Below are 12,164 nucleotides of genomic sequence, written 5' to 3'. Positions count from 1 at the left end.
TACTTCAGTGGTTGGTAAGTTGATGGAGAAGATCCTGAGAGGCAGGATTTATGAACATTTGGAGAGGTATGATATAGATAGATAGATAGATAGATAGATACTTTATTCATCCCCATGGGGAAATTCAACTTTTTTTTTTCCAATGTCCCATACACTTGCTGTAGCAAAACTAATTACATACAATACTTAACTCAGTAAAAAAAAATATGATATGCATCTAAATCACCGTCTCAAAAAGCATTAATAGCTTTTAAAAAGTTCTTAAGTCCTGGAGGTAGAATTGTAAAGCCTAATGGCATTGGGGAGTATTGACCTCTTCATCCTGTCTGAGGAGCATTGCATTGATAGTAACCTGTCACTGAAACTGCTTCTCTGTCTCTGGATGGTGCTATGTAGAGGATGTTCAGAGTTATCCATAATTGACCGTAGCCTACTCAGCGCCCTTCGCTCAGCTACCGATGTTAAACTCTCCAGTCCTTTGCCCACGACAGAGCCCGCCTTCCTTACCAGCTTATTAAGACGTGAGGCGTCCCTCTTCTTAATGCTTCCTCCCCAACACGCCACCACAAAGAAGAGGGCGCTCTCCACAACTGACCTATAGAACATCTTCAGCATCTCACTGCAGACATTGAATGACGCCAACCTTCTTAGGAAGTACATTCGACTCTGTGCCTTCCTGCACAAGGCATCTATGATTAGGAGTAGTCAACATGGCTTTGTAAAGGGCAGCTCATGCCTTACGAGCCTGATTGAATTTTTTGAGGATGTGACTAAACACATTGATGAAGGAAGAACAGTAGATGTAGTGTATATGGATTTCAGCAAGGCTTTTGATAAGGTACGCCATGCAAGGCTTACTGAGAAAGTAAGGAGGCATGGGATCCAAGGGGACATTGCTTTGTGGATCCAGAACTGGCTTACCCACAGAAGGCAAAGAGTGGTTGTAGACAGATCATATTCTGCATGGGGATCAATCACCAGTGGAGCACCTCAGGGATCTGTTCTGCGGCCCTTACACGTCATGATTTTTATAAATGACCTAGATGAGGAAGTGGAAGGATGCTGATGACACAAAGGTTGGAGGTGTTGTGGATAGTGTGGAGGGCTGTCAGAGGTTACAGCGGGACATTGATAGGATGCAAAACTGGGCTGAGAAGTGGCAGATGGAGTTCAACCCAGTTAAGTGTGAAGTGGTTTATTTTGGTAGGTCAAATATGATGACAGAATATAGTATTAATGGTAAGTCTCTTGGCAGTGTGGAGGATCAGAGGGATCTTGGGGTCTGAGTCCATAGGACGCTTAAAGCAGCTGCGTAGGTTGACCCTGTGGTTAAGAAGGCGTACAGTATATTGGCCTTCATCAATCATGGAATTGAATTTAGGAGCTGAGAGGTAATGTTGCAGCTATATAGGATCCTGGTCAGACCCCACTTAGAATACTGTGCTCAGTTCTGGTCGCCTCACTACAGGAAGGATGTGGACACCATAGAAAGGGTGCAGAGCAGATTTACAAGGACGTTGCCTGGATTGGGAGCATGCCTTATGAGAATAGGTTGAGTGAACTCGGCCATTTCTCCTTGGAGCGAAGGAGGATGAGAGATGAACTGATAGAGGTGTACAAGATGATGCGAGGCATTGATCGTCTGGATAGTCAGAGGCTTTTTCCCAGGGCTGAAATGGTTGCCACAAGAGGGCACAGGTTTAAGGTGTTGGGGAGTAGGTACAGAGGAGATGTCGGGGTAAGTTTTTTACTCAGAGAGTGGTGAGTGCGTGGAATGGGCTGCCAGCAGCGGTGGTGGAGGCGGATATGATAGGGTCTTTTAGATAGGTACATGGAGCTTAGAAAAATAGAGGGCTATAGGTAAGCCTAGTAATTTCTAAGGTAGGGACACGTTCGGCACAACTTTGTGGGCCAAAGGGCCTGTATTGTGCTGTAGGTTTCCTATATTTCTATGTTTCCATGTGTCAGCAGTGAGAATTCCAGAAAACCTCTAAGAGGATCTGTGGGATGAAATTCTTTTGGTGGTCTATGAAATGCTTTGATATAATAGTGAAGACTGGAAGACACACATTATTTTCCAATAGCAAGAAGTGTTGTTGAAGTCAATTTCTACCCTAAATTTCAATGGCTATATGCTCTTTATTCCTTGACCCAAGGAAGATGGTAACTGTGCGCTGTGACCAAAGCACAGATTTCTTTTTTTTCCTATATTAACATGTTTTAAACTATTTTTCTTCCCCCTTTTTGGCAGTGAGCAGCAAAGTCACCATTGATTGGTCGGATCAGGAAACTGAGAAGTGTCGTGCAAGTCTTTCCATGGAAAAACTTCAGCCTTTTACATTCCCTTATTATGTCTCTCCTGACTGGATTGATGAATTAGTAAGTGAATTAACAGAATGTGAAGGGAATTTTAATTAGTTTTATTTAATTACTGTCAAGCCAAATTTCAAATACATGAAACATACTTTTATATATTCATAATTTAGTTAAAGCAACAAAACAATTATATTGATTGTATTTCTAAGTACATTCTTTTTCGTGTCATATTTTGTTTTTAATAGGTTATAAAAGACAATAACAAATTACAATGTAAATTCAACATTTTGGCAATTGGATAAATACTTATAACTAAAAGTAAGTGCAGTCAGAAATTGGGTAAATAATGGGGAAAATGGAATTCCATTCAGGTTGACGAAACAAACGCAGATGGGGATAGTTAACTGGCGTACCTAACCTCACTCAAAGTAATTGATTCTTCAGTAGGTAATTTTTTTTCCGTTCTATTTCAGAGGACAGATTAGAGTGCAGTTCACTGATAGCATCCCTATGTATGCAAACTGGTTTAGTGTCGTTTTAGTGGACTCCATGGACCAAAGGCCAGTTCTGTGCTCTATAATTCCATGAATCTATAACTTTAAAAACAAGGAAGTCTGCAGGTGCTGGAAATCCAAAGCAACACTCTCAAAATACCAGAGGAATTCAGCACATCAGGCAGCAACTATGGAAATGAATAAATCATTCGGGCTGAGACCCTTCTCCAGGATTTAAAAAAAAGGGGGAATACCTCAGAATAGAAAGGTGGAGGAGGGGAAGGAGGATAGCTAGCAGGGTGATAGGTGAAGTTAGGTGGGTGTAAAGGTAAAGGGCTGAAGAGGAAGGAATCCGATAGGAGAGAGTAGGCCATAGGAGAAAGGGAAGGGAATTAGGCCAAAATACCTACTTTTGCTCCTATATCTTATGATGGAGGTGTCCAGCATTTAAGAAAGGTTGACATTTGGCAGACATATGGGAGAAATAAGCATAATATGGATACTTAGTGTTGCAGTTATTTTCAAACAAACCAAAACTGCACAGAGACTAAGCAGGGTGGGAGGTGAAGGGAGGTTGACTCTGTATGACACACTGCACAAATAACAAAGTTCTAAGTCAAAGAAAGTGCTTTCAATCCTTTATTAAGAAACCAGCAAAAATGAACTGTCATGTAATGATAAAAAAACTAATTAAACTAAATCTAACAATATAAATGTATACAATCATACTTATGCATTAGTGTTAAGTGTATTGAAATGTAAGTGGTTTTAAACAGTCTACAAAACAAATAATTCCCCTCATCTACCCTTGCTCTAACCAGACTAAAGCCAAACTAAAGATGAAGCATGGATACGCAAATCTACTCTTCAGTTCTACCATGCCGTAATGCATGTGACAAATTACCCATAATAAACACAAAATACAATACAGACAGACAGAAAATAGATACACGGCTCCTACACTTAGGATTTAATACATTTTAAGCTTTTTAGGTGGTTTTATTCATAGTAAGAAAAACATTCAATTTTTGTAATAGTCTGTCAATATCTTGGCCATAGTAACCCAGCACATCATTGTTCGGTTTGAATAAAAGCAGTGTACAAAGTAAAGTCTCCACTAAAACACAAAATATATTCAAAGTACTATATTATGTTTGGTACATAAATATATAATTTCTTTAGGCTGCTGATGCACTTGGATCTGTGCCTGTCAAACCTTCAGAAGTAACGGTCAGTCGAGTGGTACCATACTTTAACCTAAAGGTTAGATATTTTATCATTTTTATTTTCAATGGTGTATGGTCTCAGAATGGTGTTTTCAATATATTTATAATGGGGTTATATACATAAAGCTAAACTCTTTAAGAAATTTGTTTTGAAAGCTTTCATTCAATTGGTTAATTGATCTTTGTTATTCTAATGTACCGTTTTATATATAATTTATAAATTTTATAGGCTTTTCGTCGTTATCAGTTAATGGATTATGAACCTTATTCTACTCAATATTCCTCATCCACATATGTTCCATTAACTTTGGCACGGCCTCTCAGGACAGGAGCAGAGGTAATTAATCTTTAGCACATAAAAATAATATTTATTATTTGTTATCAAGAATGGAATTAAGATTTGGGAACATTCAAGAAACTAATTTGGCCATTCTATATCTCAAATAAGAATTACACGTATCATCTAAGTTCAGATAGAAAAGAGAAAAATGTTTGTAATATGTTGCACCTTTAATATCCATTTATTTTTCAAACTTATTCTTTTCTTTTCAAATCTTTTTATTATTATTATCCAAAATACAAGAGTACATTGAAGTAAGTAACACTTACAATGTCTCAAACTTATTCATTTCTTCTCCAGTGTGTGCAAAAAAACTGGCAGAGCTGCACAAATTGAAAGAACAAATTGCTCTGACTAGTCTTGATATTTTGGTCAAGAAAAGAAACAGCAATCTCATCAGAAAGAGCATAGTCATGCCATTTGACCTTATTAAAAATATATAGGATGATTATTATTAATGGAATTAAATATCATATACTGATAAATTATGTGATTTTTTTTCCTTATTAAGGAATAGATGAGACTGCTCTTTTGCTGTGTTCCTGCTGATTGTGTAAATGAAAGGGATGATTGAAGTAGGAGCAGTCAGGGACAGATCTCACAAATTCTTGCCTGTTTTGCAAAATATGTAAACAACAGTTAGAGGAAACATAATAAGTGAAGATTTTTTAAATGAAGCATTAAAATCTATCTTAATGATATGCTGTTTGAACATTATTTAAATCAACAAGAAACAGCAGAGTGAGGGTGGGAGAGAAATAACCTGGGGTGATGTAAAATCAGATTTTCAAAATTTAGCAGTATCTAACAGTACCTAGAATAAATGGGTGGGATTTGATCCAGGTGCATGTATCTATTCCCCCATTACATCCAATAAATTTCCCAGGCCAAGGGTCACTAAATATTAATGATGAATCCACCATCAGATCCAAGTAAGTAGTAAGTGGTATTTTAGTAGAATTTTCCCAGCCTGTACCACAAAAGGTCAAAGCTTTACACAAAAATAAGTCATGAAATTCCTTTGCCAATGTTGAAATGTTCAACAGCTAAGCACTGGGAGTAACTTAAAAGAAGCTAAGTGTCCATCTCAAAGATTGGTTCCACACTTTATATGGCAACCATCAAGACCAGTAAGAACAGAGGTAGATTGGAATGACCATTGTGGGAAGGGAAATTAAATGGTGGAAAGAAGAAAACAGCTAGAATGATGTTCGTGTCATAAACCTGGGAAATAGCTATTGACCTCATTAATGAGGTGTTGTGTTACTGTTAGCTATAAGAGAAAATTTTAATGTCAGTAGACATCCATGTAGGGAGCAGATTACATCTGAGAGCATATTTTCAGTTACCACATTGGTGGTGCCTGGATATCGACACTGAGCTGTAGACATTCAGGCACCAGCAGTTCATGGTCAACAATAAAAGTAGGCATTGACTGTCTTCACATTATTACTATTATAAATTCCAATCCAATTTGAAAAAAGACATCATTTGTTTTAATTGTTCTTTGAACAGGATGAATGCATCTCAGTGCCACTAAATGAACAAAAACATTTTGAAACTGGCACACATATGGATGAACGGCACATGATAAAACCTTTAGCAAAGGATGAAAAATCAGCCCCAAGCACAGCAACCTTACTTCCCCCTGAAGGGTTACTCAGACAGCCAGACTTTCATCCATTATACATATTTGTAAGTAATAAGTGCAAACATTCTCTTATAACTTAAAATTCCTTTCCAATGATTGAAATATAATTGCATGATATCATACATGAATGCAGTATAATGTTATTAGATTTTCATGTGTTACCATGAACTGTATCAGTTTTAGTACACTTTATTGTGCTTGTCTATTGCAAGCCCTCACAACTGTGACGTCAGGGACATCTCACCAATACATGCAATGCACTTTGTACTATTGGAAAATGTTAGGATGTATTCTGGAGTTATGCTATAAGGCAAACACTAATTTCAGCAGCAGTCAGTCTGAACGTGGATTGTAGATTGAACTTTAAATGCAGCTCTGAACAATGGTCTTCCTAAATCTGCATTTTGGGGATTGACTGCAAACAAAGAAACACTCAATTTTACCTCAGATGCCTGCGTATATATGAATGCAGCCCAGAGTCAATGGGAATTAAGGTACAAATCAAATCAAGTTTAATTATCATTCAAACCATACATTGATACTGCTGAATGAGAAGGCGCAAAACACTCAAAATAGCAAGCAACTATTCAGAAATAGTGAGTAACATCATTCAAAATATCAGGCAAAGAAGCATATTCATTCGGGAGAAAAGCATATATCGTCCAAGACCCTGAACAACTATGTCCAGCAATCAATGGTACAGTCTCCTGGTGGTGTGCAGACGCATGCAATCCAACCTGTCATTCTATTATAGTTCTTGGATTAACTGAGTGTGCCCACATGAAAATGAACTTCAGGGTTGTATATAGTTGCACATATGTACCTGTACTTTGACAAATTTACTTTGAACTTCGATTTATTGTTGTCACATGTACCAAGATACAGTAAGAAAACTTACTTTTGCATGCCATCGACACAGATTGTTTTATTACAACAGTGTGTTGAGGTAGTACAGTGAAGACAGTAAACCAAAAGGAGGGCTTCTCTAGAGCCCTTTTGGCCTTATTCTCATGCTCTGTTACCCTGATTGTTGACTTCAGGAGAAGGAAACCTGAGGTCCAGGATCAAAGCTGGAGAGGGTCAGCACTTTTAATTTTCGTGGTGCTATTATTGCAAAGGACCTGTCCTGCGCCCAGCACATAAGTGCAATTATGAAGAAAGCCTGACAGCGTCTCTACTGCCTTAGGAGTTTGAGGAGATTCAGCATGACATCTAAAACTTTAACAAACCTCTACAGAAGTGTGGTGGAGACTGGCTGTATCACAGCCTGGTATGGAAACGCCAATGTTCTTGACTGGAAAATCCAACAAATTGTAGTGGAAATGGCCCAGTCCATCACGGGTAAAGCCGTCCCCACCATTGAGCACATCTACATAAAACACTGTTACAGTAAAGCAGCATCCATCTTCAGGGACCCCCACCTTCCAGGACATGCGCTGTTCCTGCTGCTGCCATCAGTAAGAAGGTACAGGAGCCTCAAGACTGTGACCAACAGGTTCAGGAGCAGTTACTACTCCTCAAACAGCAGGCTCTTGAACTAAAAGGGATAACTTCACTCAACTTCACTTGCCCCATCATTAAAATGTTCCCATAACCAGTGGACTCATTTTCAAGGACTCTTCATCTCATGTTCTTCATATTCATTGTTTATTTATTTTATTATTTGTCTTTTTCACACTCATTGAATGCCCGCCCAGTCAGTGCGGTCTTTCATTGATTCTGTAATGGTTATTCTATTATGGATTAATTGAGTATGCTGCAAGAAAATGAATCTCAAGGATGTATATGGTGACATACATGTACTTTGTTAATAAATTTACTTTGAACTAAATTTACTTATAACCATATAACAATTACAGCACAGAAACAGGCCATCTCGACCCTTCTAGTCCGTGCCGAACGTTTACACTCACCTAGTCCCACTGGCCCACACTCAGCCCATAACCCTACATTCCTTTCCTGTCCATATACCTATCCAATTTTATTTTAAATGACAATACTGAACCTGCCTCTACCACTTTTACTGTAAGCTCATTCCACACAGCTACCACTCTCTGAGTAAAGAAATTCCCCCTTGTATTACCCTTAAACTTTTGCCCCCTAACTCTCAACTCATGTCCTCTTGTTTGAATCTCCCCTACTCTCAATGGAAAAAGTCGATCCATGTCAACTCTATCTATCCCCCTCATAATTTTAAATACCTCTATCAAGTCCCCCCTCAACATTCTATGCTCCAAAGAATAAAGACCTAACTTGTTCAACCTTTCCCTGTAACTTAGGTGCTGAAACCCAGGTAACATTCTAGTAGATCTTCTCTGTACTCTCTCTATTTTGTTGACATCTTTCCTATAATTCAGTGACCAGAACTGTACACAATACTCCAAATTCGGCCTTACCAATGCCTTGTACAATTTTAACATTACATCCCAACTCCTATACTCAATGCTCTGATTTATAAAGGCCAGCATATCAAAAGCTTTCTTCACCACCCTATCCACATGAGATTCCACCTTCAGGAAACTATGCACCATTATTCCTAGATAACTCTGTTCTACTGCATTCTTCAATGCCCTACCATTTACCATGTATGTCCTATTTCGATTAGTCCTACCAAAATGTAGCACCTCACACTTATCAGCATTAAAATCCATCTGCCATCTTTCAGCCCACTCTTCTAACTGGCCTAAATCTCTCTGCAAGCTTTGAAAACCTACTTCATTATCCACAATGCCACCTATCTTATCATCATCTGCATACTTACTAATACAATTTACCACCCTATCATCCAAATCATTAATGTATATGACAAACAACATTGGACCCAGTACAGATCCCTGAGGCACACCACTAGTCACTGGCCTCCAACCTGACAAACAGTTATCCACCACTACTCTCTGGCATCTCCCATCCGGCCACTGTTGAATCCATTTTACTACTACAATTTTAATACCTAACGATTGAACCTTCCTAACTAACCTTCTGTGTGGAACCTTGTCAAAGGCCTTACTCAAGTCCATATAGACAACATCCACTGCTTTACCCTCGTCAACTTTCCTTGTAACCTCTTCAAAAAATTCAATAAGATTTGTCAAACATGCCCTTCCACACACAAATCCATGCTGACTGTTCCTAATCAGACCCTGTCTATCCAGATAATTATATATACCATCTCTAAGAATACTTTCCATTAATTTACCCACCACTGATGTCAAACTGACAAGCCTAGGTTTACTCTTATAACCCTTTTTAAACAATGGAACCACATGAGCAATACACCAATCCTCTGGCACCATCCCCATTTCTAATGACATTTGAAATATTTCTGTCAGAGCCCCTGCTATTTCTACACTAACTTCCCTCAAGGTCCTGGGGAATATCCTGTCAGGACCCAGAGATTTATTCGCTTTTATATTCCTTAAAAGCGCCAGTACTTCCTCCTCTTTAATCGTCATAGTTTCCATTACTTCCCTACTTGTTTCCCTTACCTTACACAATTCAATATCCTTCTGCTTAGTGAATACTGAAGAAAAGAAATTGTTCAAAATCTCCCCCATCTGTTTCGGCTCCACACATAGCTGTCCACTCTGATTCCCTAATGGACCAATTTTCTCCCTCACTATCCTTTTGCTCTGTAGAAACCCTTTGGATTTATTTTCACCTTACTTGCCAAAGCAACCTCGTATCTTCTTTTAGCTTTTCTAATTTCTTTCTTGAGATTCTTCTTACATTCTTTATATTCCTCGAGCACCTCATTTACTCCATGCTGCCTGTATATAGTGTAGATATGTCTCTTTTTCCTAACCAAGTTTCCAATATCCCTTGAAAACCATGGCTCTCTCAAACTTTTAACCTTTCCTTTCAACCTAACAAGAACATAAAGATTCTGTACCCTCACAATTTCACCTTTAAATGACCTCCATTTCTCTATTACATCCTTCCCATAAAACAAATTGTCCCAATCCACTCCTTCTAAATCCTTTCGCATCTCCTCAAAGTTAGGCTTTCTCCAATCAAAAATTTCAACCCTGGGTCCAGTCCTATCCTTCTCCATAATTGAAATTAATGGCATTGTGATCACTGGACCTGAAGTGCTCCCCAACACATACCTCCGTCACCTGATCTATTTCATTCCCTAACAGAAGATCCAACACTGCCCCTTCGCTAGTTGGTATCACTATGTATTGCTGCAAAAAACTATCCTGCACACATTTTACAAACTCCAAACTATCCATCCCTTTTACAGTATGGGCTTCCCAGTCTATGTGTGGAAAATTAAAATCTCCCACAATCACAACCCTGTGCTTACTACAAATATCTGCTATCTCCTTGCAAATTTGCTCCTCTAATTCTCGCTCCCCATTAGGTGGTCTATAATACACCCCTATAAGTGTTACTACACCTTTCCCATTCCTCAATTCCACTCAAATAGCCTCCCTAAACGAGCCCTCTGATCTATCCTGCCAGAGCACCGCAACCCCTCCCCCTCTTGCCCCTCCGATTCTATCACACCTGAAGCAACGAAATCCAGTAAATTAAGGGTAAAAAGTTAATAATGTACACACATGGAAATGCACGGTACAAAGTGCACAGGTCACTTCCATTCCTTCTTTGAATTTCATAGAAAGTTCCCAGCTGGGTAGTGAGCCTAGATAGTAGGAGTTGGTATGTTTTGCCCTGTCCAGTAACAAAGGGAACAGTTATTTAAATACAAGTGGCATTTGATCTGATGAAGGAAATTCTCATCTTGCAAAGATTCACAAAGAATGCACTGCTATCAATGGTGCTAGAAGTGGATACAATAGGTTCTTTTAATTGACTCTTAGATAGGTACATGTAGCTTAGAAAAAAAGAGGGCTATGCAGTAGGGAAACTCTGTGCAGTTTCTAGTGTGGGTTACATGGTCAGCACAACGTTCTGGGCCAAAGGGCCTGTAATGTGCTGTAGGTTTCTATGTTCTATGTTTCATGTTCAAAGTACATTTATTAGCAAAGAACATATGCAGTATACAATCCTGAAGTTTGTCTTCCCCACTGTTATGGTCCGATCCGGAGCCCACATTCCGGTTCTTGATCCAGTCTGCGGACTCCGGACTCCAGGTCCTTTGACCGTCTCTCGCTTCGCCTTGAGCTCAAATAGTCACACCTGAGGATCATCTTGGCTTGTTTGGGCTCAAGGAGGCGCACCTGATGCCTATCGGTTGGCGGTGTATATAAGGAACTCTAGGACTGAGTATAGTTGGGGGGTCATCCTGTTCCGACCTGGTCGCCCTGTTCATCCTGGCTTGGAGTACCCACCGTTATAGACGAGTTCTGCGAGTGAGTCTGGAAGTCACCCTGGACCGAGCTCCCTTCCTATCCCTTGCCTCCGTCGGGTAAGCCAGGCCAAACTGCCATTGCCCGGCGGAGGGCTCTGCCCCTTCCTATCCCTTGCCTCCGTCGGGTAAGCCAGGCCGGACTGCCGTTGCCCGGCGGAGGGCTCTGCCCCTTCCTATCCCTTGCCTCCGTCGGGTAAGTCAGGCCGGACTGCCATTGCCCGGCAGAGGGCTCTGCCCCTTCCTATTCCTTGCTTCCGTCGGGTAAGTCAGGCCGGACTACCATTGCCCGGCGGAGGGCTCTGCCCCTTCCTATCCCTTGCTTCCGTCGGGTAAGTCAGGCCGGACTGCCATTGCCCGGCGGAGGGCTCTGCCCCTTCCTATCCCTTGCTTCCGTCGGGTAAGTCAGGCCGGACTGCCATTGCCCGGCGGAGGGCTCTGCCCCTTCCTATCCCTTGCTTCCGTCGGGTAAGTCAGGCCGGACTGCCATTGCCCGGCGGAGGGCTCTGCCCCTTCCTATCCCTTGCTTCCGTCGGGTAAGTCAGGCCGGACTGCCATTGCCCGGCGGAGGGCTCTGCCCCTTCCTAATCCTTGCTTCCGTCGGGTAAGTCAGGCCGGACTGCCAATGCCCGGCGGAGGGCTCTGCCCCTTCCTATCCCTTGCTTCCGTCGGGTAAATCAGGCCGGACTGCCATTGCCCGGCGGAGGGCTCTGCCCCTTCCTATCCCTTGCTTCCGTCGGGTAAGTCAGGCCAGACTGCCATTGCCCGGCGGAGGGCTCTGCCCCTTCCTAATCCTTGCTTCCGTCGGGTAAGTCAGGCCGGACTG

The 12,164-nt window shown here is 40.9% G+C and overlaps 1 protein-coding gene across 1 annotated transcript in view; it reads left to right on the top strand.

Annotated features, from left to right (window-relative positions):
• The window catches only part of cfap221 (cilia and flagella associated protein 221), a 212,724-nt gene that overhangs the window by 174,411 nt on the left and 26,149 nt on the right, over positions 1–12,164 (top strand). The window contains exons 17-20 of the mRNA XM_073047564.1: positions 2,252–2,379; positions 3,993–4,073; positions 4,266–4,373; positions 5,892–6,071. Of these exons, the coding sequence (XP_072903665.1) occupies positions 2,252–2,379; positions 3,993–4,073; positions 4,266–4,373; positions 5,892–6,071 (497 nt within the window). The remainder of the gene's footprint in view (positions 1–2,251; positions 2,380–3,992; positions 4,074–4,265; positions 4,374–5,891; positions 6,072–12,164) is intronic.

The sequence above is a fragment of the Hemitrygon akajei genome, chromosome 5 (assembly GCF_048418815.1).
Source record: "Hemitrygon akajei chromosome 5, sHemAka1.3, whole genome shotgun sequence".
Classification (NCBI taxonomy): domain Eukaryota; kingdom Metazoa; phylum Chordata; class Chondrichthyes; order Myliobatiformes; family Dasyatidae; genus Hemitrygon; species Hemitrygon akajei.
Note: the sequence above shows the minus strand (reverse complement) of the source record. Positions and strands in the feature narration are given on the sequence as shown.